The 27,972-nt window shown below is 38.8% G+C and overlaps 1 protein-coding gene across 18 annotated transcripts in view; it reads right to left on the bottom strand.

Annotated features, from left to right (window-relative positions):
* Positions 1–27,404, bottom strand: part of kif1aa (kinesin family member 1Aa) — a 46,848-nt gene extending 19,444 nt beyond the window's left edge. For 6 of the 18 annotated variants that reach the window (XM_008407706.2, XM_017304392.1, XM_017304393.1 and 3 more), the window contains exons 1-27: positions 27,062–27,403; positions 24,076–24,245; positions 16,336–16,409; positions 16,045–16,227; positions 15,887–15,952; positions 15,628–15,806; positions 14,479–14,590; positions 14,122–14,199; positions 13,970–14,035; positions 13,860–13,877; positions 13,686–13,764; positions 13,514–13,592; positions 13,200–13,342; positions 12,143–12,181; positions 10,301–10,503; positions 10,133–10,212; positions 9,401–9,476; positions 8,726–8,805; positions 8,526–8,632; positions 8,365–8,445; positions 8,095–8,275; positions 5,784–5,856; positions 5,512–5,602; positions 5,267–5,415; positions 5,005–5,183; positions 3,801–3,938; positions 2,151–2,447 (exon numbers count right to left, since the gene is read on the bottom strand). In XM_008407706.2, coding sequence (XP_008405928.1) covers positions 2,151–2,447; positions 3,801–3,938; positions 5,005–5,183; positions 5,267–5,415; positions 5,512–5,602; positions 5,784–5,856; positions 8,095–8,275; positions 8,365–8,445; positions 8,526–8,632; positions 8,726–8,805; positions 9,401–9,476; positions 10,133–10,212; positions 10,301–10,503; positions 12,143–12,181; positions 13,200–13,342; positions 13,514–13,592; positions 13,686–13,764; positions 13,860–13,877; positions 13,970–14,035; positions 14,122–14,199; positions 14,479–14,590; positions 15,628–15,806; positions 15,887–15,952; positions 16,045–16,227; positions 16,336–16,409; positions 24,076–24,181 — 2,957 coding nt within the window. In that variant the 5' untranslated portion in view covers positions 24,182–24,245; positions 27,062–27,403. Of the gene's footprint in view, positions 1–2,150; positions 2,448–3,800; positions 3,939–5,004; positions 5,184–5,266; positions 5,416–5,511; positions 5,603–5,783; positions 5,857–8,094; positions 8,276–8,364; positions 8,446–8,525; positions 8,633–8,725; positions 8,806–9,400; positions 9,477–10,132; positions 10,213–10,300; positions 10,504–12,142; positions 12,182–13,199; positions 13,343–13,513; positions 13,593–13,685; positions 13,765–13,859; positions 13,878–13,969; positions 14,036–14,121; positions 14,200–14,478; positions 14,591–15,627; positions 15,807–15,886; positions 15,953–16,044; positions 16,228–16,335; positions 16,410–24,075; positions 24,246–27,061 lie in introns of all 18 variants that reach the window. The other 12 variants (XM_017304398.1, XM_017304399.1, XM_008407718.2 and 9 more) reach the window with 5 other exon arrangements.
* Positions 27,405–27,972: the final 568 nt, after the last annotated feature.

The following is a 27,972-nucleotide window of genomic DNA, read 5'->3' as shown; positions in this document are numbered from 1 at the left end:
AGGCACCGCATGTCTAAAAAGATTTATGGGTCAAATTTCTCAAAAGTATAAATGTTTTTAAAGGTTTGTCGCCATCTTTTCTCAAAGTGCAATATAAGATCTATGAGTCAAAGGTCACATTTTCCACAAGCCAGAGGGTTGGGTGGGAGGTGGGATAGACACTTAGGGGTGGAGACTCATGACAAGATTGGTGAGGTGCAAATAAGGCATGCTCAGGACAAAAAAAAAAAGGTCAACAAAAATGCTTTCCAGTTGTCGACTCAAAGGAATCAAAAGCAAATGGAACAGAACGCAACATGACTCAGCTTGAATAAAAACTGCCAACAGCTTGATAAATAGTGTGCTACACCAAAAAAAACCAACGAATGACATCCAAAATCAAAGTGCACCACCTGGGCAAATGTAAAAGTGGTGTTTTGTACAAAATAGGAGTTCATCGTTAGATGTGTTCATGTTAAAGTTGCAAAAAAAAAGAAGAAGAAAAAAAAAGTCAAACTAAAAACGTGTGCTCTGGCATGCCTAAAAGAGACCGCTGCAGTAGAAACCAGCTCTTTCATCTTGAGATTTTTTAGTGTTTCTTGCTCATATAACATGGCTCGCTCAAATGCATCACTTCCAACAGGAACAGAACAATTCTCTGTGGATCCCTTTGTAATGTTAATCAGATCAGACCTTAATAATCGCCATGACTCAGCTGCTTCGGTAAGTTGTTCACATTCATGCCTCTGGCACAAACCTCAGCTTTATATTTAGCAGCACAGTGCTTCAAGGCGTCTGCCGGATTTTATGCTTTTTGCTGCAAAAATACGAAATCTTACCAAGTACTTTTGGTCTAGTTTCTAGTGCAAATATCTTAGTATACTTGAAATAAGACAAAACTAATAGTACTAGTGATTGTAGTACTTCTTGCTGAATACTAAAATACTTCAGCAACATAGAGGAGCTCATTTTAAGTCAATAATTCCTTAATATTGATGAAAATGTACTAGTTCCACTGGGAGATTATTTTCCTTGTATCATTGGAAAAAGTCTTGTTATAAGTGAATTTTTTCACAGAACTGCTTGTAAGACAAACACACTTCAATGAGTCGTTTAACAATATTTCTTCAACTAAAGTAACCTTGGTTTTAGTTTAAAAACTGTTTCCAGAAGTATTAAAATATTTTTATTTCACTTTAAAAAAGCAACAAAGCAAAAAAGTAGAAGAAAATAACAAGAGCATAAAAATGTAAATGCGTATAAAATATTGAAACCAGGAACTATCCATTCAGAAGTAGCTTCATATGTTCAGTGTGGAGAGAGATTTGCAAATATTTCTGGTTCCAATTTCAGAAAGGCTAGAACAATGAAAACTAAGACAAGAACATAATAACATAATAAATATCTTCAAAGCTTGTTTGCCTTTGAACAGTAAACAACCAGGAGGTGTTAAAAAAAAGTGAGCAAAGAAAAACACCAGTCATGAAGCTCTGAACTGCAAAAGCATAAAATCTTACCAAATATTTGTGGTCTAGTTTCTAGAGCAAATGTCTTATTACACTTGAAATAAGACAAAATTTAATTTAAACGTCACTTTTCAGCAAGATATAGCAACTTGTTTAGAGTCAATAATTCCTTATGTTGATGAAAAAGATTATCTAACTCTCAGAGGTCACTTATAACATGGGAAAAATGTCTTGTTCAAATGAAATAATTTGCCAATTGAACTAAAACTTCATCAATTTTAAGAGATTATTTGCTTAGAATAAGCTTCTATAACTTGCTCAAATGTTACTAGTAAGTTAGTTTTGTCTTATTTCAAATGCACTATGATATTTTAACTAAAAAATACTTGGTAAGATGTTGTGTTTTTGCAGTGTGATTGTTTTAAATGTGTCACCTCTATGTTGACATCAAAGATGCAGCTTTCCTCTCATACCTGGGAAGTGAAATTACAGCAAAATATACAAACTAAGAGAAATTCAGATTGATGGTTTGACGCTACCATGTAAAACGCAAACTAAACTACCCATTAAACATCCTTGTTGTGGATAAAACTCTCTTAAGTGTGTGCTTCGTTTCTCTCGATGCAAATCGGAGGAACAAAACCCAGCTTCTCAGTGTGAAAGAGCTAGTTTCCTCCGCCAGCATGCTCCTGAAACCTCACCAACCTTCCCACTACACTGAATAATGGAGAGCGGTCGTAAAAGGGGTCCAGGCCTTCGCTGGAGCCTCGGCAGAGCCCTCCAACATCATCATCATCATCATCATCATCTGGCCCGAGCTCGGAGCACGGGTCGTCCAAAAAGATATCATCATCCAGGTCGTCCAACTCCTCCAACTCCTCCTCCTCCCCTCGACCCTCCCTCTGCGAGTCAGCCAGCTCAGTAATTTCAGAGGTGGAAAGGGTCGGGGATGGGGTGGGGTCACTCATGCGCTCGCTCATGCATGTGTTGAAAATGGGATTTCTGGTGCAGCCAGAAACATGGGAACTAGGTTAGTACAGTTAGATAGAAAGCACACATTGGAATACATATGGACTGGAGGGAACCAGATTGAGACTAAATGCTGAGACACAGAAGAGAGACATGGGAAAAGTGTTTCCCAGCAGTAAGCTAAATAGGGGGGGAAGGAAGTGTGTGTCTGTGTAGAAAGATTTCTGTGGGTTAGACCTTTTTTTTTTTTTTTTTCAAAATGGAGGCCATGGTCCCTAAGTGAAGTTGTCCCCCCACGCGCTCCCCCCCCCATGCCCCCACCACCTTCATCACATCAAACGAATTTTGTGTTAATCAACTGTGCTACATTTTTACTGGTCTGTGCTTTTCTTATTTTTAAAGTTTAAATGTTAAAAGTTCAACCAGCCACTCCACGTTACCCAAATCAAATAAAATTGGTGTTCATTGTTTGTGTTATGTTTGTGGAGGAAAATTTTAGCAGCGTAAACGTAACAGAAACATAGCACAATTGATTGCCACCAAATTTGTTTGATTTCATAAAGGTGGGAGGGGCTGGTTGACTTTCCATGACCTCCAGAAACTTTCATTAGTATCTTAAAAATGATACCAGCACAACAAAAATTTTTGCTGCACAAAACGCAGCAAAAACATTTGACACCAATTTTGTTTGGGCGCGTTGGTGGGGCAATCTGTTTTTCAATAATTTTTACAAAATATAACATAATAGATTGAAATGTTATTTGTAGTGCTCATCTTTCTGATTGGCTACCAGTCAAATGTATTATTTTATTTATTTTGTTTTGCTCCATTTTCCGCACAGCAAGCGGAAAATGCAAAAGTATCTGACGAGAAACACTGAAGGGACCGTCCAGCATCCCTGCTGTGCAGGAAAACTGCTACGAAAAATGCTCAAGAAAACTCAGGGCCAACTAGAATCAGAAGGTAAAAGGCAGCATTTATGCTAAGCAAATCAATAAAAGTGAGGGGGAAAAAACAATTCTAGACTATGATTTTACTTTAGGTATTTTGCAGCATTGTCTGCTGGTTTGCATGCAGAAGTTAATGCTGCTTGGGAGGCCATGGCATGAAAAACTCTTGGAACCCCTGTGTTAGACCATGAGCAACAGATAAAAATCAAAGATGCCTCAAAATCAGTTCCCGTTTATCACTTCAATGTTATTAATGTCCAATAAAACATAAAAAATAAACTATATTGGTCGACTCAAACCGTAGACAGAATGAAGGCAGCCATCTATGTTCAGTGGTCCTAGTAAACAAACGTGGCCAACAATCATTGGAACAAGCTAATGAGAAACGCTGTCCTGCATTTCTTACAGTATGAAGTGGATGATGCTCGGTGTTTACCTGCCGACCAGGCGGAACCATGGGAAGCGATCGTAAAAAGGGTCGCCTCCTTTCATGACACTTTCACTCTCCTCTGTGGTATTATTGGGCACATCAGCAGCACGGTCGTACATCTCTCGCATGAGGTCAAGCCTTTGCCTGCAGGAAGAGGAAACGCAGATCAAGGAAGTTGTCACAGCTGATAGTCCGGTAGACTCGGTTCCATTGCGGATAAACCTGCAACATTTGCTACTATTTCACTGTATTGTGTCAAACGAACCAAACCCTTTGAAAAACAAACCTGTTCCCCTCCTTGCCTGCGGTGGTGCTGCACGAAGAACTACTCAAGAAAATTACACAAAAACCTCTGAAGAACACACCGAGTGCAACTTCCTTCTTCGCAAAATGTAAACAAAAATCGAGTGTCGTCAGATTTTAGTGACACTCCACTAAAATCTTGACTTTTGTTTTTGGTAAAAGACCATGAGTTATTTTATTTTTCTGGTGCTAGACCGGAATGTTTGTTTTGGTTGTTTTTACCCAGAATGCCATGCACTTTAGTCTGCATCCACATATACATTCGAACCGCAAAGAGGCCTGGGTTTTTTAGGTGGACCAAAGTTCATTCTTTTGGTTCGTGTCAGAGTTTGGTTGCGCATTCACACCTCCCAATGTGAACCGGACTTTCTAGGCAAACAAACTACAGTTCAACTAGAGTGAACAAAATAGGGCTGGTGTGAATGCACCCTAAGAAATACACATTGAAGAGTAAAGAGTATGAAATAAATTTTATAACCTTTCATCAGTGGTGTTAGATGGTGTTTAGTTAGTGGCTGTTTTCTGTCATGTTGTGTTGATATTGAAGTGGGGCAGGGAGTGAGAGGAGAAGAGACACAAGTACTAGGAGAGCGAATGCTTAAACAAAGGACCTGGGCAGGTTAGTTAATGGAGATGAGAGAGCAGAGGGCAGACTGGAGAGAGAGAGTGGCAGCAAGGGGCGAGGGAGAGTACATCGAAAACTAATAAAGGAATCTAACACTAAACAATAACATAAGAAACATAATTAAACTAGAGTAACTAAGAAAGGACTGAACCAAAGAAAAACAGAAACATGATGATCTAATCAAAAAATAAAAACAGAAATCAAATCAGAACTTAAGAACCCATGAGAAATTCAAAAACAACCCAATACTCTGGCAGGTTCATTTAGTCAAAGACAGCCTACCTTAATTTTTCTAAAGTCCAGAAGTGAGTTGCTCCATTCTTCTGATCTTGCACTTCCACAGCCACAATAGTACGAGGAAAATGTCTACTTTCTCTGTCTTGAGTCGTCTCTGGGGGCAACAGGTCAGGAGGAAGTGGGGAGTAAAGAGTGTCTGTGAGCAACACAAACTGGAACTGGACCTGCAGGGGAACGCAAAGCATCCATTAGGCAACAGCCAGCGTAGAGGCTATATAGCATAATGAGTCAAATGAACATGCTGCACCTTCTTTTTGAGTTCTACACTGATGGCATTGGCTTCTTTAAGAAAGATGGCATTTCCCCACAGTAGGTCGCGCAGCGAGGTGAACTGGTAGCACCTCCACTTCCTGAAGCCCCACACAGCCAGCTCTCTCTCCTTCTCCGTCCACTGAACTGTTAATTCAGAAAAAAAAAAAAAAAAGGAAACTCATGTGGCCAAGATGCGTTAACGACAGAGAGACAACATCTGATCCCAGACATCATCTTGACCTTCCTCTTCTGGTTCCTCCTCTTCTTCAGGGGCTTCTGGGTAATAACGGTCCACCTGCTTCTGTAAAGCCTCAAGCTTGCTCTCGTAATCCTACACAAAAAAACAATAATCAGTAAATTAAAGGACTAAAACAGATTGCAATGTATTAGCTTCAATCCCTGACACCTGTGTGTAGTTATTGGTGTAGGCCTTTGTACAAATTATCAGTAAGAAACTAGAAAGTCCTCTGAACAAACTCTTGTAAAACTACAAAATGTGAAAGTTTTCCTACCAGTCTTTGCTGCTCTAGAAGATTGTTGGCTTCTTCTCTTTCTTTGCGGTACTGATCCTCCAGCTCCTGAAGCCTGAGGACAGAAATGGATGCCGTCAAAACAGGTTGGATGGAGACGACACACTAAACCAAACTGATCAAGCTTTCTATTTTTATACCAGCACGTTAAAAACAAAGAGGATGTAGTCATCTGTAATTTGGCAACTTGTATTCAGTGGATGTGGACTCAGAGGCTAAACGCTTATTTAGTATTTTAAGCTTAGCAGCTCAAAAACTTATCACAAAGAAATGTAAATAAGTTCCATCCCTTCATGACTGGCATCAGATTATGGTTCATAAAGGATGGAAAGAATTCGTTTTTCAGGTATATTGCAGTTTGCAGAATTTGAAAAGATCTGGGTGAAAGAGAAAAATACATTGAGGTAAAATATCCGGAATTTTTGTGACTCTCTGTACAAGTTTTATTGTAATTTGAGTTATTTACAAGTCCTATATGTACACCACACCTTCTACTTTATTTTTATTTTTTCATGTTCTTGTAATTTTATGTTTAGTTATATTAAGGAAAGCTTGGAAAAAAAATCAAAATAAGCTCATCAGTTCTAATACTTCGGTTGGCACCTTACAGTGTTTTGAAAAAGTATCGATACTCATTGATGGTTTGATCACTTTACAACCGAAAACCTCTATTTATTTTAGCGAGATTTAACGTGACAAACAAAACAAAGTATTACATAATTGTGAAGTGGAAGGAGAATGAAACATGGTTTTCATATTTTTTCGAGAGAATTATTCAGAGAAGCAGCCAAGAGGAACATGGCACTCTAGAGATCTACTGACTCTTTCGACAGGATAATTAAAGCAAAATGTGGTTTTATAAAGAACCATTTTGCTGTACCAGTTTTCAAATTTGTGAATGACTTAAATAAACTAGAGATGTGCCGATCAGGTTTTTTCCTGCCGATTCCGATCACCCATGAGGGCCGATCACCGATACCGATCACATAATTATTATTTTTTTTATCATAAGCACTACCGGTTAGATTATGTGGAAAAAGGAACCATGAATTCACCTTAATTTAGACAAAAACTTGTTTTTAATAACTTTTTCAGAGAAAAAAACAAAACAGGCATTGTGCAAATTGTACTGCTATCGGTAATACTATCTTTAACAGACTGATAACATATGAAGGCTCTGAAGAAGTTAAATAATGCAAAGAGCCAAAATAAAACCTCTCAACATTGCCAAAAAATTCAAATATAAAACTTAACATTCAAAGGCAAATACAGGATCCATTACAATAAACAATCCTGAGTTACTGAATGAAAACTTCCTGATAGCATGGCGGCTAGCTGATTACTGCTAGTTCTGATTGGCTGTTTCTGACTGAGTGGAGTAATTATGCAGAACAGGGAGGAGATCGATTATTTTTTCAGAGATTATCTCTCTCATGTTAGGACAGCAAAAGTTTTAATACGTATGTAAAATTAATTTTTTTAAGTTAGATGCTGCAGCTTTAAACAGTGGTTTGGTGTGAGAGTCACTACAAGGTGGAGCAGAAGCGGCGCTCCGTCTGTGAAATATTACTACCTGTAGCGCGTAGCAGCGGTTCAACAGCGAGAGCAGAACCAGCATCTTACATCGCAGCTCGAAGACTTAAATAATTTTGTGGGTTATTTGTTTAGCTTTCTGACCGTCATGCTAATCCGGGTGAGTGTTTGTAGCTGTGCGCTACTTTACCTGCTGTCTGATCCTCCATATGTCATTTTTACTGCAGTGAGCCTCGATATAGCCAAACTCCGTCAAGTATGGCATAGTTTTTATGCCATATTAGATTTGTCGTGTTGATGCATTTTGACGTGCTTCACCCCACGTGCTTCAATTTTCCGCCGCAACACGCAAACTTCCCCATTCACTCAGTGCGTTATAGTTCCACATCGCTTAGGATTTGTTGCTGCGCGTTTGCGCAGTATGAAGGAAAGAGGAGACCAGCTGCACAGGCAGGCTGCGAAATGAGATGCAGGTGATCGGTTTGTGTGATCGGCAACAAGAGACCATGATCGGCGATCGCCGATCATACACTTTTTCACGGAAATTGGCCAATTATGATCGGTGGCTGATCGATCGGCACACCTCTAAAATAAACGTTTTGGCTTTTTTTCTTTTAGGTCATAATCATGCACTAATCTGTGCAGGTCTGTCACATAAAGTCCCAATATAAGGTGAGAAAATCAGAAAAAGTTTAAGTTGAATACGTCTGTGAGGCACTGTATTTTCCATCCAAGCTAAGGTTTTTTTTTTTTTTTGTACCTCTGTTCCATTTCTTGTTTCATGTCAATGCCCTGTTTCTCCAACAGCTCTCTCTGGGCAAAAGCCCAGTCCACAGGCTCAGCAGGGGTCTCAGCGCAGGGGGTCCGCTCCCTTTCAGCTCTGGCCTGCTCAGGGTGGTTGAACCGGAACACGTGGCTCTTCCCCAGGATAATGCGATTTCCTTTAAGAAGAGGAACCTCGTATCAGTAAAACCAAGTAAACTGACTCATGTTTGCACAAAGCTGACATTAGGCGACTTGGTATTCTGACCTGACTTCAGAACTGTTGCTTCTGTCACTCTCTTTCCATTGACGTAAGTCTCGGCTCCTTCGCAGGGCTCTAGGACGACTGCTGCTTAGTAACAGAGAGAGTTGATATTACAGCAATAGTGATGATGTTCAAGACCGTTGAGCTAAGAACCATCTGCTCACTTTCCCCTGACGGGCCAGCGCATCTCGTAAAGGTGCAGTGCTCGCCCTGAATAAAATGGCCGCTGAGGACGATGTCTTGACGGCTGCTGGCGTCCAAACGACCCACCCTACAAAGCAACAGAACGTATTCCAACTTCAACTTTTCAATACAGTATTACACTTCCAGATAGAAAAAATATATATATTTGTGATAATCTGACCTGGTGATTCCCTCTTTAATGTAGTACAGCAGACACTCAGACATCAACGGATCCTCATTGAGGTTCACCAAATGAGGCGTCTGACCAAGAAGAATGACTCATTAAGTGACAAACTAGTAAAGTAATTTAGCATCCGTGTGGAAAACACATGGAAAAGTGTGCTTCTTACAGAAAGCTATATTGATAGCGGTTAAACGCCATGCAATAAATTAACTTAGCGCAGCATTGAAAGGTGGGCGTTTACCGTTGACTTATAAGTACAGAGGCAGGCGAGCGATTCATAAATCACTGAAATGGGAACACGACCATTATCTGTTCCTCCATGTTTACACCCATCTGTGCTGTCAGTGCAGTGAGGAAGTGTTTGAAGTGTAATTAAGTAGATTAAGGAAAAGAAAGTCTCATCTGACATGCCTACGCCACACTCCTCCTAAAGAGAACCTCACAGCACTCAGTGGAGAGACACACCGCAGAGCGACAAACCTCGTTAGGGGAAAAAAGACCGACTGTGTCTATAAACACAGGCTGGGGCTTTCTGGGGCAATCGGAGGGCTTTGGGGGCAAATAAGTAAGCAATTTGCTGATTAATTTTAAAGATAAATGCTTCATTTTAAAGACTGCTTGGAGACATGCAACATAATGCGATTGATTTTTATTTATTTATTTATTTTTTACCTTTTTAGGAGAGAACACACCAACGGTGCCGCCATCTTCTCGTATTGCCACACCCATTTCTGCCAGCAGAGCCTCTCTGTGGAGAAGTGATGTTCTTGATAAACTTAAGAGACAATTCACAGAGAGTTTTTGCATGTGCTTTTTGCTTTGATTCTACACGAGTCAGGAAGCGAGTTGCATTAAATATATGCAGATGGAAAATACTCAAAAACTCTAAATCTTGCTTAGTGATTTTTTTTTGTCACAAGTTAGAAGTAACTTTTCAGCAAGATATAGGAGCTTGTTTTAAGTTACTTATTCCTTGATACTGATAAAGTTCTAGCTAAAAGTGAAATAATCTACCAGCGGAACAAGACATTTTTCCCATGTTATAAGGTTAAAAAAAATTCTAGTGGGAACTAATGCTTTTTCATCAATATTATATTTGATGAAAAATATAATATTAGTTTCCAGTGGAAAACTAATACTTTCCCATTGGAAAGTATTAGTTTCCAGTGAGAATACTTTTTCATCAATATTATATTTTCATGAAGCCGGTAAATCATTATAGACAGTTTCCAAATTTTTTAGGTCATCAACTATCTTCTGTTTTGTTGACCACATTCTTACTATTTTAGACTTGTGGTCAGGAGCCAAAAAGAATCCTTTTAGGATCACACTTTGAACCCTCCTTGTCCAAGTGGTGCAACAACCATTTCAACTGGTTGCCTAAATAAATTCCTACCATCTTACCTTTCCATTCTAATGGCTTCTGTCCGGCGGAGCTTTTCTTCCCATGTCTCGTTTAGTTCGGCAATTATTTTCTCAGTTTCCTGACATTTGAAAACAAAAGGGGGTATTATGACAGTAAAGATGCATCTACGTGTGACGTAGCTACTGAACTGAACACCGGATACTCACCTTCAGCCGCTCGATGGCTTCCTCGCTGCCTGGGCTGAACATAATGCGGTCGTGCAGACTGGCTATAGAGGCGGCACGGCTGGACAAGGCTGAGAGGGATGGCGATGGGCTCATCCCCGTCATGGCATTGGTCACTGTGAAAAGATCATCTCTTTGATTCACAGCTTGGCCTACATCGTTATTGTTCGTGTAATCGGACATGTCTGTCAGCGCGGGGCACAGGGAGTGGTTAGGGGGTCCGTAACAGATAGTGAAGGAAAAAAATAAAATAAAAACGAAGATAAGCAGAGATAAGAGGAAGAGAAGAGAGGGAGAGTAGAAATGGAAAAACACAACATGGCTTCAAACACATGTAACTTACAGTATAATCTGAACAGTTTGTTTAAATGCAACGGTAGCGCAAGTAGGAAGCTGCACAGAGAGCAAATCAACTTAAACAAAGCAGCAAAGAGCCAACCAGCCACCAAAGAGCTAACAGAAAATGCATCAACTTTATGAAGCGGTAAGCAGTGAATCATTTAAAATGAAGGAAATGTAGCCACTTTACAGCAACTTCCTGGTTTGGCTAAGAACCCTAGCCAAACCAGGCTAGGTAGGATAAAGATTTATACAAACAGGATCCATTAAACTTTTATTCTTTTTTTCATATATAGGCCAAACATTTCACAAAACACAAACTTAAAGAGTCTGTAAGGTTTGACTAGTCCATCTGTTTTCTAAAACGAAGTTGGTCAAGATATAAAAAATCCAATAAAAACAGCCCTTTTGTGTCTTTTTAGTAATATAAACATTCAATAAATCTCAAGCACAAAAATCTTTGCTCAGAGTTGAATTATCCAGTTGATATTTAATCGGATTAAGTGTTTTATCTTTTTAAGTACAATATAGAGGTGAGTAATGCAGCTAAAAAAAGTATCATGATAAGCTTTTCATATCAGTCGAGATCAATAATTATCGTTTTGTTTTTTGTTTTGGATATCTGGTGGCGCGACCTTTCCTGTTTTATCCACAATATCCTCTCCAGCTGCTGTTCTCGTTTTCTCTTTGATCTGTCTTGTTAATATAATTGAAAGTAGGAATGCATTTGCTGAATTGTGAATTTATTTGATTCATCAGGCAAAGCAAGAGAATATTATGTTACACTAATATAACTTTGGGACTTTTCTTAATCTTAGTTTTGTTGTGACTCATTAACACCTAGGATAAATTCTTTGCAGAGTATCAACTATGTAGCTGCTGCTATGGCAACAGAGTACAACAAATTGGCAAAGTGTATGACACCCATCCATCTGGACAGGTTTACTCTGCCAAGATCCACCAGATAAAATTGTCTCTCCATCCGATAAAGGGGGAGTGTTATGAAAGGGTGTAAAAATGAGATGAAACAAATAATATTCTCTGTGACTGAATCATCATTTTACTGTTACTGCACATTTAATTGTTCCAGCTGCCAGGGGAAATAGATTAAATCAGACACAAACCCTGCCAGCAAAGTGGGAAACTTCACTTTTTATAGCATGGAAGTTAATGACTGGGATGAAATGTATCAAACTGCTTTCTGTCTGCTTTTTGTAGTGTATTGCTTTTCTTTTCTTTGAATTATGAACACTAAAACACTGCTTTTTTAATGGCACATCTAGGAAGCCATACGTAGATTCTGTTTTTTGAACATCAGCAGTCTAAATTTGTCATAATTATCATCAAAACCGCCTGGATAATATCAGACTGCTTAGTGGTGTGGCAGAGAACATCGACAATCTACTCATGCTGTTGCAGTAAGCGCCATAGCAAAAGCAACAGCAAAAATAAAATATAAAAAAGAAAAATAAACAGGAGACACACATTTCAAACCCTCTATGTCAGCGCCAGTTGCTCGATAGTCTGGGTGAGGTTGAAACAGAAGTTAATAGAGAGACAGAAAAGAGGAAACCTTTAGATAGAACCTTCATACCAGTAAAAATAATACCATGCCAACTTATTACTTTTAAAAGTATTTAAGTATTTAAACCCCTCGATATGTTTTTATTTTACATTTTATACTGTTACAACCACAAACTTTATTGTATTTTATTGGGATTGTATTCAATAGACCAACGCATGTATTAAACATATTCACTGTGAAGTGGAATTAAAGTAATACATCATTTTCAGTTTTGTTCTTCAAATATAAATCTGAAAAGTGTGGTGTGGATTTTATTGTATTTTATAATACTTATATCTGGCTTGATATAAACATTTTCATTACAGCGCTTACTGAATTTGTAGGGTGGTTTGCAGCCTTTAAGAGACTTTAACTTCATTCATCCTTCCACCAACTGAGTTAAGAAAACCAGTTTAAGAAAAGTATCCCCACAGCATGATGCTGCAACCACCATGCCTCATGGTCAGAGATGTGTATTTACTTTGATGTGCAGTGTTACTTTTGTGGCAGACATTGAATTTTGCATGTGGGACAGGAAGTTTTGAACACTTTGATCTCATCTGACCAAAACACCGTCCTCTCCGTTTGCTGTGTGCCTTACAAGCCTTCCAGCAAACTGAGTACAGAGCAGCTTTTTATACCGAGGTCAAATTACACACAGGTGAACGCTACTTGACAATTGATTAAGCTAGTTTCTATTCAGGGATATCAAAAGGTGTGTGAATGCAAATTAACACATTTTACTGCAACTTAATCATTTACAGTTGTAGAACTAAAAATCCTAATAAAATACATCGGAGTTTGTGGTGGCAATGTATCAAATGTGTACAAGTTGGTTGGCCAGACCTCACATGTCCCACAGAAATTTAAATTTTTATTCATGCTAAATAAAACTTTTACAACTTCAGTTTCATCAAAATTTAAATAACACACTTGTACACGAATAGATGGCAGGCAGAATTTTATTTTGCAACTTACTCTCAATGATGTCACCCAGTCCCTGGGCGTACAGGAGGTCTTTCAGACGGGACACTTCCTCTTTCAGCTCACGCACTAATCGGTTGTTTGGATCCTCGTTGATGACAGCATTGCAGCGAATCTGTTTGGCACGGTCAGCATACCTGTGGATTTGAGAAGAAAATATACAAAATAACAAAAGATGCTGACACAAGAGGGAGGTAGAGAACAAATTAACATGCATGCAGGATTCCCCTGATGTCTAAGACACTGCAGCCTGAAAGAGCTGCTGCAACTTTTGATGTGTTTAATGTGACCCAGTCTCTGCCGTCTACCTGAGGGTGCTGAGGGTTTCATCGTAGTTGATGTCAGCTGGACTCAGAGCGGCAACCATCGCCGTTCGAGAATTTCCCCCTAGCAATGCAGAGAGGAAATGTGTGTATCAGCATTCTCCGGGTTCAGTTTGAGTTTATTGATGACTGCAATCCAAAAGCACATTCTATATACCCAAGTTCTCTCTCAGCAGCCAAGTTAAAACTGAATCTCTATATGGAATGAAGCTTTCCACTTTCTTCTTCTTTTTATTCTGCGCAATGTAAAGAAACAGATTTAAGTACACCTTTTCTCCTTCAGAATGCAGGAGACAGATTTTTGCAGAAAGAGTGAAATTAAATGAGTGACCTTGTTCGGTCCAGAATCCTAAAAAGAATAGAGGAAGGAAAAAAATGTTTAAACACCTTAAAATCTGCCTCGTCTTTCAAAATACAGTAAACTGACAGAGTCATACTCACCACTTCTGCCAAAGCAGAAATAACTTTCCCCAATGTGGTTAAAGACTTGTTGATATTTGCTCCTTCCTGTCATTTTACAAAGCGATGTGATTTAATTCACTTTTTATAACATAGATATAGTGTAAATAAGCATTTCCTTAAAGCCGTTTCACCTTAAGCCTGGTTCCTTTGGCTCCTGTAGAGTCCGCTCTCTCGCTGCCGGCCAGATCCACCAAGCTTATTTTGCTGACCTACAGGAGCAACATCAGTTAATATTCCAGCATATTTAATGTTGCACATTATCTGCCAATCAAAACATATGCAGCTATTAATAACCACTGCAGAGACTGGCTTCATTAAAAAACATTTCCTGAGAAAGGAATTAGATTATCCTTATGACCTCTAAACCATCATTGTTTTTTTTCTCCTTAAGATCAAGATTTCCCCTGGAGTCATCTATCACAGTTACGAGAAGCAGAAGCACTATCTAAATGGATAATTTCAGTCAGGATGTGATAATAATCTGCTACCTTTTCAGAGGTGTTGTCAGTCTCTGCATCGAAGCGTTTCTGAGTAAATATGATGTTAAAAACTGCGTGAGAGCGACTGCTGGTCTCATTCATGTTGGTGGCAGCCACAGTCCTACACAGAGAGCAGAGTTTAATCAATTCACAGAGTCCATGTCTGCTTACTAGGAGGTTCTACAGTATCATGTTTATATCATGTGCTGGGTATTTACTCAAAGTAATCTTAATTATGAAACCCGTGGTGGGAACACTTCTGTTCCCTAAAAGTGAAGTCAGTTTTTCCTTTTATCGTTTTAGTTAACTGAAAACATTTAGCTTTCCCTAAGTAATTTTTTTCTGGATAAACTGTAAGGCACTAATGTTGAAGATTTGGTCATCAGCTGTTAAGACTCTTATTTTTAAGTGAGTGAAGACCATTTACGCAGCAGTTTCTTTCCTCCTGTTCTGTCTCTTTTCCCCCTCAATAACTTTATGTCAAACAGAAGTATACAGGAAAAAAAATAAAACATAGAGAGTAGAGAACAAGATACGAACAAAAATACAATATCTAAGGGCATTATAGAACATGCAAATTATCATTTTAAAGCAACAAAATAAAGTTGGTGCTTTAAGGCAGTCCTTCAAGGGCAAATAGAATAGAAGTTAGTGTTTTAGCATTACCCTCTGCTAAATCCCATGTCTGTGTATTGGTGTAGCGTTGGCAGAACTAACTTTTTAGCTCAGGGTGCCCACCACATTATGAAACAGCAATTAACTATTATTGTGTGAGAGCTAAAAACAGACATTATAATACTCATATAAAGAGGTGCAACTCCACTACATTGACATAAAATATTATTTTTAGGCATCTACTGATGCAACTGATGAGTTGCTTTCTCCATGATTAAATAATTGCACAACATAAACCTTCATCATTTCTAAAGCAACCAACAGATTTAACTGAGTGACACCTGCTGCAGGACATTTGTTGTGTGTGTGTATGTATAATTATAAACATGTCGGAATTAGAGAACATTTCAATATATTCACAATATAATTCACAATAGACGTATTCACTCAATTATTGTTTCTAAAAATCATTAAAGATATATATTGTATGTATGTTGTGTTGATCCTGGAAAATACTGTCAACTCATCATGTGGTTCCATCACCTGGCTTTGTTGCCTGAGTCCATCAGATCCTGGATGTCGTTGTAAGAAGTGACAGCCAGTTTGGACAGGTCCTCAACGTACGGACCCATCAGAGGATGTTCTCTGACGCGGAGGTTCCCTTTGTTCTTAGGGTTCAGCAAGTCCCGCACTCGTTCACAGTAGATCTCCATGTAGCTGACCTGCTCAAATGCATATTTAGTTTGGATCAAGAGTCACCTTTGAGAACAGAAGCTCCTCATCAGTGGCCTCTAAGTCTTACCTCCACAGAGTAGGACAGGCTGTTGTCTGTATTATCATTGATCTTTGTGAAAAGATCTTCACAAAGCTAGAAAGAGGGGGGGAAAAGGCATTCAGTAAAAAATAAATTCAGAAATAAGTTACTTCAATTAATCTGCACTGGTTACTGTGTCGCTCTACCAGTGGGATGATTCCTTGCTGATCCTTGACATCCTGTTTTCCCATCATTGTGTACGATTTGCCCGCGCCGGTCTGACCATATGCAAAGATGCAGACGTTGTATCCTTCGAAAGCATGAAGCAACATTTCCTCTCCGATGTCTTTGTACACGCGCATCTGGGAGGCATAATTGATATCCTCCGGCTGGGGAGTGAGATCAATATCTTGTAAATCAGACAACACAACACAAAACAGCTCGCTCTAATGGAAATCTGTCTCCTTGTTGAGAGGTATAGTTGCAGAATGAGTTACCGATGTGTGCGACCAGTAGGAGTAATCAAAGTTGAAGCTCTTGTTGTCTTTGGCCTGCTTGGGGTTGATGATGGCTGAAAGACAGGACCAGAACCTGGGTCAGTCGGAGGGTGGCAGCTATCTGAGTGAAACACTACCTGAGCTGAATCAGTCAAGTTCCCTGGACAGACCAGGGAAGGCCTTAATTTGTTCCTATTACAGTGGTTAGGCATGGTGCTCAAACCAAAGTTCAGGTCTGAACTTAAATCTGCTGACAACTTTGGAAGAATACATCAAAACATTTTCTGAGACTTGAGGGACAGAATTAACTGAAATACACCAAGTGAGACATTATTGTGTGGTTTTTACAATAATTTCAAGAAGAAAGACAACTACAGTTTGCCATTGTTGGGTGCAGGTTCAAGTTTATTTTTGGCTCCATATTCTATGATGAAGGCTTTTGTTTGGCTTTGAAAGGTTCCAGAAAGCTTGTTCTGAAGAAGAGGGGCACGTGGCAGACAACTACTGCAATGTTTTCTCTTCCTACTGATGTAACTTGACAGGATGGATTATTTTCAACTGTGCAGGATGTAGACTTTAAAGGGAATGTATCAGGCAAACTCCACTTTTTTAGCACTTCAATACATTTTGTTGTGTACTTGGAGATTCTGGGAGTGCAGAAAAGTTGAATTTAGTCTCTCCAGATGCTGCATAGATGTCTTTGTTTGTGGCTTATTGGTCAGTATGTTTAGTTTTTTTCATTCCCTCTTACGTTTTTTTTAAACTATTACAGCTAAACAAGGTCATGGATCTCTGGCGAACCAATTTTAGCTCCTTAAGGACATAAGCCTACTCTGTTTTGAACAGTATTTTTGTATAACGTGATTACCCATTTTTGCCTTGAATATATATTCAAGGCAACAAATGTGCATTCAGTCAAATTCATTGCTTTCATTGAATCATAATCAATGCACATCATTCAGTGGTCATGTGCAAAAAATACCCATGGTCTAACTTGCTAACTATGTTGAGGTCCTGTTTACAAGATGCATTCATTCATATTGTGGTACAATTTTCTTGTTCAAACATGTAAGGCTGGATGGACAAGTCTTCTGTTGAAGAATAGGTTTCTGTAGTGGTAGACGATCTCTGCTACCCATCCATCCATTTTCAGTACACCCTCCACATAAGGGAAACAGGAGGGATGAGTGATTAATTTGGTTAAATAATGTAGCTGTAAAGACAATAAATTGCTTGGTAGTAGTTGCAGTCATTTAAGTAAACATCTAGTTTAAACAGAGTAAATTTATGCTGTGTTACCCCATGAAAAATTGTAAGTATCATACCACTTCGAAAAATACAGAGAATCATTACTGACAGGAGAGCTATCAGATCAGATCTATCATCATATCTTTTAGGGCTCCACAATATCAGAAATCTGATCAGAGACAAGGAATGTATGTCACCTGAAATATTATCATTATATTATAATTGTGGTGCCGAGTGTAACTCTATTTATTTTTCAGCAATACTGAGTAAATATTTTTACTACCTCCCAAAAATTTCTGCAGGTAACTCCAGTAAGCCTATTTCGCAATTGAGTAGCAGAAATAAAAATCAGCCTCTATAAATATATCCAGGATAAAAAGCCATTTTGTTACAACGGACCATTTTAGAGCACCTAAAATTTGCTCAGCAGGTTTGTGCTCAGTTCCTCTTTCTGCTCTCTCTAAGATTGAATTTTCATTTGTGTGCATTGTAAAAAAAAAAAAAAAAAGTCTCTTTGTCATTGCTAATGTCATTCCTCGTTGCTGGGTGACTAAAATGTTGCTGTCATTTAATATCTTCCTGTCTTCATTCTCTGTGTGCTCAAAGTCACAGTCAGCCATTTCATCCTCCATCTTTCCACTTATACATTTAACACAATTTGTGCAGCATTTCCATTCTGTTGGAATAGCTGATGATATCATGGTAAACATGTTTATATTGCAATTATTTTTGGCTTACAAAACACCATTATACACAGACCGACTGGCATTTCTGGGATAAATGACGATGATTCAGGTATACCAAGTTCAATTATGACATCTCATCCAGTCATAACTGACCACTAAACTGATTTTGTTCCAGTGCAACTGCTACTGTACCCTTTAATAAACAGCTTGTTTAAAGTTTAGTAACTGTGTAATTGACTCAGTCTCAATGCATCTCCAGAAATGTATAAATGTGCAGTAAATACTGTAAAAACACTAAATCTAGCCAGGTATGTTGGTCTAGTTTCTAGTGCAAATATCTAAGCACACTTGAATTCAGACGAAACTGACCTACAAGTAACTTTTCATCAAGATTTAGGAAGATCTAAGGAAATAATGCCTTGATATTGATGAAAAACTGCTAGTTTTTTCATCAGGATTGGAAGATTATTTTACTGGCAGATTATTTCACTCATAACTCGCTTCCTGACAAATATTTTATGTCCGCCTATTGGTTAGCCCAACCAAAGGCAGCATATTTAATAAGGCGATACCAGCGATGAAAATACTTCCTCTGTGCTCCCAGAGCAGCAGATCACTTTCTCAACTAATGCAGATGTGGTCAATAAGAGAGGAAAAACCAGCAGCTGAGTACATTCTCCAGTCCTCACCCTCTGATTCACTACTCAGTGCAACACCAGGCTATGAAATATGGGCCAGATTTCAGCCCCCGGCTTCACTATGACAAAAATGATACACCACAGCACATGCAGATAAAAAACAATTTCTACATTTTTCTTTTTCCAAAAGTGTGACATCTTCATTACAAATCCGGCTACGTTATTATGTAAGACATATGGAAACTTAGTTTTAATCAATAATTCTAAATTGCCACACCCATTATCATGTTCATGTTTGATATTGATGATATTTTTCTAGTCTGCATGAAAGTTGTTGCCTCATACATATTAAAGAAGAAGCAAAGAACACAAAATACTGTTTTCCAAATAAATAACTAAAATGATGACAAATCATGTTCACCTGGGGACACAGATTGCTTCAGCAAAGATTGGATCTTAAAAATAAACCATGATCTGTCCAGGATGAGTCTCTAGAGCAGAATATTCTCCTGATGCTGACTCATCCTGTATTTTGCTCTGATTCAGATAAAACGAGCCCCCTGGCTCTTCCACAGAAGGACGTGGAAACACCTTGCACTCAGATCAGGTGATTACTTTAGGGTGACTGAGAGGTTACTGGGAAACACAGAGGCTAACCTAATCAAAATGCACTCAGTAGTTCAGTTCTGATAAAAATCTCTACATCATTTGAACTCACAAGAGACAACAATCGTGTTGGTCATGTTCTGTTTTACCATGCAGCTTCAGATTTTGCAATGGAATTGCTTCAAGAAAGCTTAAAAGGCTCTCCTTTCATGTAACAGATCGGCCACATGACAAAATATGGCAGTATTAGTTTGTATTAAGCTGAGTTTTAGTGGAATCTATCTTCCCCACTTCTCTCACATGAACAGAGATTTTATCTTTTGCAGGACACTGTAATGTAAATAACTTTCACTTCTAAATATCACTAAAGCTCATTATGAAATGTTGCAGTTTTGGAAACTTTCAGTTGAATAAAGTTTGACAATTATGTTGACATTTTGGTTCTCCGCTGTTAGGAGCTCGTTGTTTATACTGATGCTCTTAACCAGGTGAATCCTGTTTACGCAGCAGCTCCATTTCCTCTCCTCACCTTGACTGTCCTTTTCTCCCCAATAACTTTATTTCAAACAAAAAAACATACAACAAAATAAAACACAAGACTAAACTATAGTGTGATGGTTGTATTTATTTATGTAAAAGATCATAATTTGATCAAATTGGGATATACCTCATCAAAAACAGTCCTAATTTCACTGCCGATTATGTTGTGCATTATCAACTAAAATCGTAGTAGCTTTTCATTCATGCTTTCAGCATCCTTCTGTGATATATTCCATGTTTGTATTTGTCACAGCTGGTGGGTCTTCATGTCATGGTGGCTGAGTGATGCCGGTCAGGCTGTCACGGATGACCTGACCCAGTCAATAGAAGAGGAAACGTGGCTGCGTCAGCAGGTCTGACACAGGGGAGCTAAACCCACTGACTGACTGAGTCTCCGACATGCTGCACTTAGCAGCAGCAGTTGTTTGCTGCTTTATGATGGGCTGCTGCCTGAAGTATGATGTATGGATAGCAGACACATACAGAGTATGCAGTACTGTCAAAGAAATGCTGCAGGAAGGATAAGCAGAAGAAAACAGTTGTGACTGCTGTACTATTATGTGTCAACACTTTTACAAACACTGAACTGTAATAATTTGATATCACACTAAGAGCTCTAAGGGTACAGAGTCCAATGATGACGCACACTGCAAAAACAAAAAATCTTACCAAGTGTTTTTGGTTTAGTTTCTAGTTCAAATATCTTCACACATTTAAAATAAGACAAAACTAATTTACAAGTAAGATATAGGAGCATGTCTTAAGTTAATAATTCTTTAATTTTGATGAGAAAGTACTAGTTCCATTTGCAGATTATTTCACTTATACTGTAACATGGAAAAAATGTCTTCTTATAAGTAAAATAATCTGCCAATGGAACTAGTACTTTTTAAAATCAATAATGAGCAATTATTGACTTAAAACAAGCTTCTATAACTTGCTGAAAAGTTACTTGTAAGTTAGTTTAATCTTATTTCAAGTGTGTAAAGATATCTGAACTGGAAACTAAACCAAAAACACTTGGTAAGATTCAGTGTGTCGGATGTGGTTGAGAACCATATTTTTGAAATTCGGCCGAGATCCGTTTACCAAGACTTAGCACTCTCTCTCGTCTTCCAAATACAGACACATTATTCCCCGGCATCTCTGTCCCCTGCATCTTAATTAAGGTCGGCGTGGGAGGGAACATCTCACACAACAAGGCTGCTGCCATTTTCTCTCTTTGTGGGAACTGAGCTATTGTCCCACTCCTGAGTGTCAGCTACAGAGCTCAGAAAAAAAAGAGACACAAATTCCAAGGCTCCTTCTTCCCTTCCCTTATTTTGGCCAAGACTACGTGGGGACAAAGGAGCATTTATGGCCAGCCTCTGTATCCCCTCCAGACACTGCCACCAGTGGGATTTCTCTTCATGACGTCAGCCTCTTCATATCCTACAGCCCACATCCAGAGCTATTGACTCTGTTTGGAAGGAAACAATCTGCTTTTCCCAAAGACTGGCAGTCGAACTATAAGCATCTTTGTGTGGCTGAACAACATGGAGTCCATTAGTAAGGGTGGCATAATGCTGAGTTCACTTTGATTTCTGCTCATGCCAATTAAACAAATTAAAACTAGGAATGGACTTCTTTGGAGTTTGGTACGCCAATTGTGATCAATTCCTACAGGATGTTTTATGCATCAAAGCATATATTTCTATCCTTCTTTTAAATCAAACTCAACAAAGTGCATCAATATCAGTCCACAGCATGTCTAACTTTTTATGTTTAACAGGATATTCACCTTCTGTACGCCATGTCAAAATGAAATGTGAAGCTAGCGCTTTCAGTTTTAATATTTCATGACTTGAAAAATCTTTATGGTTATGTGCCATTTTATGAGCAAGTGGAGTTATTGGCACCTTTCTGGGGTAAACATATTAAATGTAACTGGATCTGACAGTGGTTCACAATATGAAACTAACTTATTTGATCTACAAAAGCTGACTTCATCCTGCACTTTATAGACTTTTTGCTCACATATACAGATATATATGTATATATAGATGCTTTTCCCACTCTGAAAATTTTCACCATTATGTTGGAATCAAATAGTGCTTTAAGATCATTTTCTGCCAGAAATGATGTCGTTTCTCATCTGACTTACTCTGTGTAACTGATTACACCTAAAGTTTTCCTTCATTTTTTTCCTTATTTTTATTTAGCCTTTATTTAACCAGGAAAAAAATATATGATATTAAGAATCTCTTCTGGTTTATCCATCAAGCTAGCTGTTGGCCGGTGTGAGGGAGACCTTGCTGGCCGCACAACAGCTGTGTGTTGAGATATTCCCCATAGCCAGTATCAGAGAGGGGAGTTTGGGAACTGCTTCTGCTGCCAGGGTCTTTAAACTGCAGTCTAATTCTGGACCAAGGTAAGAAGTCCTCTTATCGGTTTTTTGAGCGGTGTTCAGAAAAGGTGGAGTTCATTCCTCCTTTCTGCCCAAATGTAGAGTTTAAAATTATGCTTGGAACCAAGGGCATGGACAACCGCAAGTGTCGGTCTGTGCTTGGAAATTTGAGAGAGTAACACATCGATAGAACTTTTAATAACATTAGACTTTATTGAGAAAACATTGGGATATTTACGTTATTTCCAAATTAACTGCTTGATCAAAATATATTTGTGTGATAACCTGTTTGTAATTTTTGATTCTCTGAGAAGTTTCTGTAAAATCCATAGGTTCAACTGAGGTTACAATGTTGTGAGTCTCTAAAATTTTTTTCAAACATATACATTTCATTATGAATTTAGGGATTCTTGGATTAAAAAAAAAAACAAGTTACTACTTCAGATTGAATTTGATAAATTATGATTAAAATCAATTCTACAATAAATTTTAATGCAGAAATGTAACTGAAGTAGCTGGATCAATTGTTAAAAGAGTGACTAATGCAGCATTACGTCCAAGGATATTTTTTATACAGTCCTATGACTGTATAAACAGAAGAGATAGACAAATGAAACTGTAGAACCCATCATGTTACAAAGGCCTTTTTTAATGTTTGTTACGCCAAAACTGCAAAACATAACCTCAAAGAAACGCAGTGAGGCCCAGAAAACGGTTGTACAGCCTGTTATCAAGTCATCGTGTCATGAGGAGGGAGGAGGGAGATGACTAAATCAGGCCAAACAGTAAATATTTCAGGATGTCCAATCTATTATTGATGAACGGCTTTACCTTGCAGAGCAGACAACATATCAAGTATCTTTCCAGTCTCCTCGTTCTGCTCTCCCTAAAGTCCCAGGAATGCGGGGCTTTGAACTACTAACAAATGCTATCAACACAAACCAAAAACATTTTTTTAAATATTTATCAAAACTAAATTTAAGTTATACTTTTGTGATATTCTTACAGATTATGCAACATCCACTGTACATTTTGCATCAGTGGCGGATTTGAGCAAAATGATTACTTTGACTGTCTGAAATAAGGAACATTTATTAAATCCTGCTTTTACCGTGAAAAGGTCTTTCTGTAATTACATGTCTGATTAAATCAGATGGAGATTAATCCACCTGAAGTGTGACACTCAGGGATTAGTTTGGTAAACGTCGACCCAGCAGGAACGACTGCTGTGGTTGTTTGAAACCAGAAACAGAAAAATGACGTTTTATTTCTGGGACTGAATAAAGTTAGACTTTAAGTGCAACATAAATGCTCTGCTCATGTCGTTTCTAGGGAGAGACCATGCATGTTTACCACGGATTAATGTCAGTCGCTCCTGATGGTGCGCAGAGTTAATTTATCTCTGAGTAATCCCTTCACTAAGAAAGGTCAGAGGTCAGCATGAAAAACAAAGCAGCTGGAAGAGCATGAACTCAAGTCTTCTGATTCACAAACTCAAACTTAGCTTCCTACACTACTGCTATCTTTCATGTGTAAAGTGTTAAGACAATAAAAACATTGATACAAACTGCCATTGATTTGTGAAGGAAACTCTGTGTTGTCATTTTAGCGCTGATGTTCGGGTTGGGCTACTTACTGGTGGTGTTTCCAGACATTTGGATGATGCATTTGCTTTCTTTCTCCGTCTCTCTGGAGTTGAAGGGGCGGACCCTCACCGCCACCTTCACAGAGGCCCCTGCCATGGTGATGTCTTCTCAGCACCTAGTGGGGCCTTCTCTGGAACCCAGATGGGGGGCCTGCAGGTCTCTGAAAAGGAGGACAAAGTGTGTCTTTATTAAAATTGAGCCTTTTCTATCCCCAACATGATTTACCCCATTTAACTTCTCTACATTTGTTCCACATTACAACCACAAAGCTTAACGCATCTTATTGGGACTTTAAGCAGCAATAAAAAAAAAACAAAGTAGGGAATACGTATGAATTGGAAAGGAGAGATAGTTTTCAAAAAAAAATTTTTTTATAAAAAATCTGAGCAGAGTGACAATCAAGTCTTCAGCTCGTCTACTTTTTTGTTTACTTTTTTTTCTGTGAACTTCAATTTTTGAGTTAAGCCACAGATTTCCTATTGGATTGAGATGGGGAACTGAACGAAATGGCTGAAAAACATGTCACCGTGTAGGCGTTTTATAAGAGTCGATATTGATAATTATTGATTAGTTTTTTAGTTTTAAATATCTGAAATCCTGCCAAAATGGTGGCGTCGACCATTCCTGTTTTATCCACAGTTTTCATTTCATGCCGTCGTTGTTTTATGTGCCTGAAACCTGAAACTGGTGCTGAGCAAATTACTCGACAGGTTGTCGCTAGGTAACCAAAGAGGGAGCGAGTTGCTAGGTAACCAGAGAGTGATTTAGTTGATATCACTCACCTAGCTTAGCTCACTATGAGAAGTTTGGGGGACTAAAGTATTTCCTCTGCCTACATCTCCCAGAATGCTGTGCGGTTCTGGATTGGAGGTCAGTGAATATTCTACATATTGAATATTCTATAAGATGTATTATCTATTGGCATTGATCATGTCTCTTTCACAACGTATTAAAGGCATTTCTCTCTTCCTCATGCTGCTTGCTCACCAAGTTCATTGAGATCTCCACAAAGCAGCTGGTTTACACTGATTTAATTACCCGTAGGTGGTCACTAATCATTAATAAGGTGATATCTGAAGGCAATCGGTTACAAAGGGTTTCATTGAGTGATATCACAGTAAAGGACGTCAGCATGATTCCACACCTTTTGGATTTTTATTCGTGAACCAAATCTGAAAGCTATTTATTTCCATCCACTTTACAATATCTTCAACCTTTCATTGAAGATATAACATAACAATTTTACTAAAACCTGTTATGAAACATAAGAGAGTAATGAAACAAAACACAAAAAGGTTCAAGGGGATTTTCTGGCTTTTGCGAAACGTATATGCGACATTTGTCAAAACACACTCAACATGTGTTGTGCGAGTCATGTTACACAGCTGTTTTCTCATTTTCATATTTGAAAAAAAAAACAATAAAAATAAAAGAGCATCCCAATATTTTGCAGTTGAGGTGACTGGGAAAAAAGGAGGAGGGCAGGGACGCATGGCTGTAAAATAAAAAAATATAAAAAAAAAGGTCATGCGTGGTCAGCTGCAGCCGAGGAAGATGGATAATAAAGCGAGCTGTAACAAAAGAAGTGCAGCAGCAGCTAAATGTCAGGATGTTTATCTGGATGACAATGGGACTGAAACAGACCAGAAATCTGGGAACTGGCGTCAATTCAGCAGGGCAGCTTCAGGACACGTTGTCTTACAGAAATAATAATAATTTAAGAAAACATAAAACTCAATTGTACTTCTGATCAGTCTGGGTGTGTTTTAGGAGCATGACTCATCGTCAAAGTGTAATCTATCAATGTTAATGTCAATTAAGAGACTAGTACTCTACATTCAGCAGTCGCTGCTGCTCCCTAACCTTAGAGAACACCCTTCAGAAAGAGCATACTCATTCCTGTTGTTCGTTAATATTCATGGACCAAGGTAATTAATGTATTAGGATGTCAGTATGCACCCTCATTTTATGAGCTAACTGTCTTGTCATCATCACTGATTCATGTGTACCTGCTGTGTCATCCTGCTCTCTTGAAATCTCCATAAATGTGGCCCCAAGCATATTAATTTATCAGAGGTGTACGAGAAACCTGTACCAGCAAAAAGGCTTTTAAGGGTTAATCTTATTGTAGTGCAGACATGAGGCTGCGGATGACACAAAAATGTAAAAGACTAGCAATGAACTAATATTATATATATTTTTTAAATTTGCAGTTACATTAAAATTATTACTGGGGCCTATGAAGTGAAATTAAACCTTTTAAAAGATATTTTTTCAAACATCTTTTATCACTCTTCATAATATGATGATGACCATAATCTGCTCCGAAAAGCTCAGGACCATCAGCTGATGATGCAGCTCAGCTGGGCGGCCACCATCTTTCTGGTGGCAAATGCTGTAAAATACCCATACCCTTAATATCTGTCCTAAATTATCACGTAGTAAGCTATTATTTTGGAACGGAGCCTCATAAAGTGGTGACGTTTGCTTCATATTTTGGCACCTTTTCAGAATGACATGCTGGTTTCAGGCCTATGGTGGGATAAAAGTAGCTAATATTTTTTATGACGGTTCATTCAAAGAACAAAAAAATAAATAAAAAATAGCCCAATTATGGCGTCATTTCTAAAGTTGGAAAATAACATTTACTTAAGACTAAAGCCAGTGACACTGCATTTATGTCAGCCGCCCCTCCCTCGCATTTTAAATGTAACCCGTTTTATAATTTATAGACGCAACAAAATAACATGACAGCGTGAGCTGTGTAAATGTGTAGATATAATGTCACTCTGCTGCTGAAGGCTACCGTATTTTCAATTCTGACAGCTTTTCCACTGGCCGCGCCCTTATGCTCATTCACTCCCAAGAGATTTAACACTAAGTAAAGAAGGACTGTGTCATTCAAAATGTTTTACCAGGAAGTCATTTTCAAATGGACGACACAAAAAAAAAAGAAGAAAAACGGGGCCGCCTTACCTCCAAACAGCTCCTGGGAACAGACCGTGTTTGTCGTGCCTGTAGGTTTCACATCCAGACCCCGTGGATACCTCCACTTCCGCCGCTTTCCTCCAGGTCTGTCACCAGCCTCTCCTCCTCATGAAAACGGGACGGGGAGGAGGATGTCAGCGACAAATTCTGCCGACCAGAACACCCACCTCCTCCGCCCCGACTGGCCTTTTCCGCCCTAACTGGACGTCTTTTGAGGACTGAGGAGGGAAGGTGGCCCCCTTGGCCGCTGCTTTGAGAGCGAAGCGGTCAAAATGGCTCTGTTGTCTCGGTGTCTTTGGTGAGGATGCTCGAGCTCCACTGAGCCGGTGACATCACCACCGGGGGGAGGTAGCAGCATCGATGCAGTACCGAGAAGGCAGGCAGGGGAGGAGGCGGTGGGATTAATAGAGAAAGATTGGGACGTACATTAGGACCCTTTAAGTGCTACGGCATAAAATGAAAACATTCAAGCTAGGGAAGATGTTCTTGTGCATTATACGAGGGAACATACATACGTTTTTTATATTTCAAAGTAGTGGCGGGAAGCTAAGGGAAAGCATTATCCATCCATTTTCTGTACACCTTTGTCCCTAATGGGGTCGGGAGGTGCTGGTGCCTATCTCCAGCTAACGTTCCGGGCGAGAGGCGGGGTCACCCTGTATAAAACAAAATTGCAAATCTTAATAAATTAGAATATCATGGAATATAATCGACTATACTTATTTTAGTAATTCAAATGACAAATTAAAACAAATATTTTGAACAGATTCAGTTCACACAGGTGATTTTAAGCAAGCATAAGGCAACAGTCCAGAAGAACAACTCCTTTTTAACAGGCAGGGGCATTTAGTTGAACCAGACTCAGGAGCAGCAGACTACCAGAAGGACAGACATGACAA

This window comes from Poecilia reticulata, linkage group LG4, assembly GCF_000633615.1.
Source record: "Poecilia reticulata strain Guanapo linkage group LG4, Guppy_female_1.0+MT, whole genome shotgun sequence".
In the NCBI taxonomy this organism is placed as follows: domain Eukaryota; kingdom Metazoa; phylum Chordata; class Actinopteri; order Cyprinodontiformes; family Poeciliidae; genus Poecilia; species Poecilia reticulata.
Note: the sequence above shows the minus strand (reverse complement) of the source record. Positions and strands in the feature narration are given on the sequence as shown.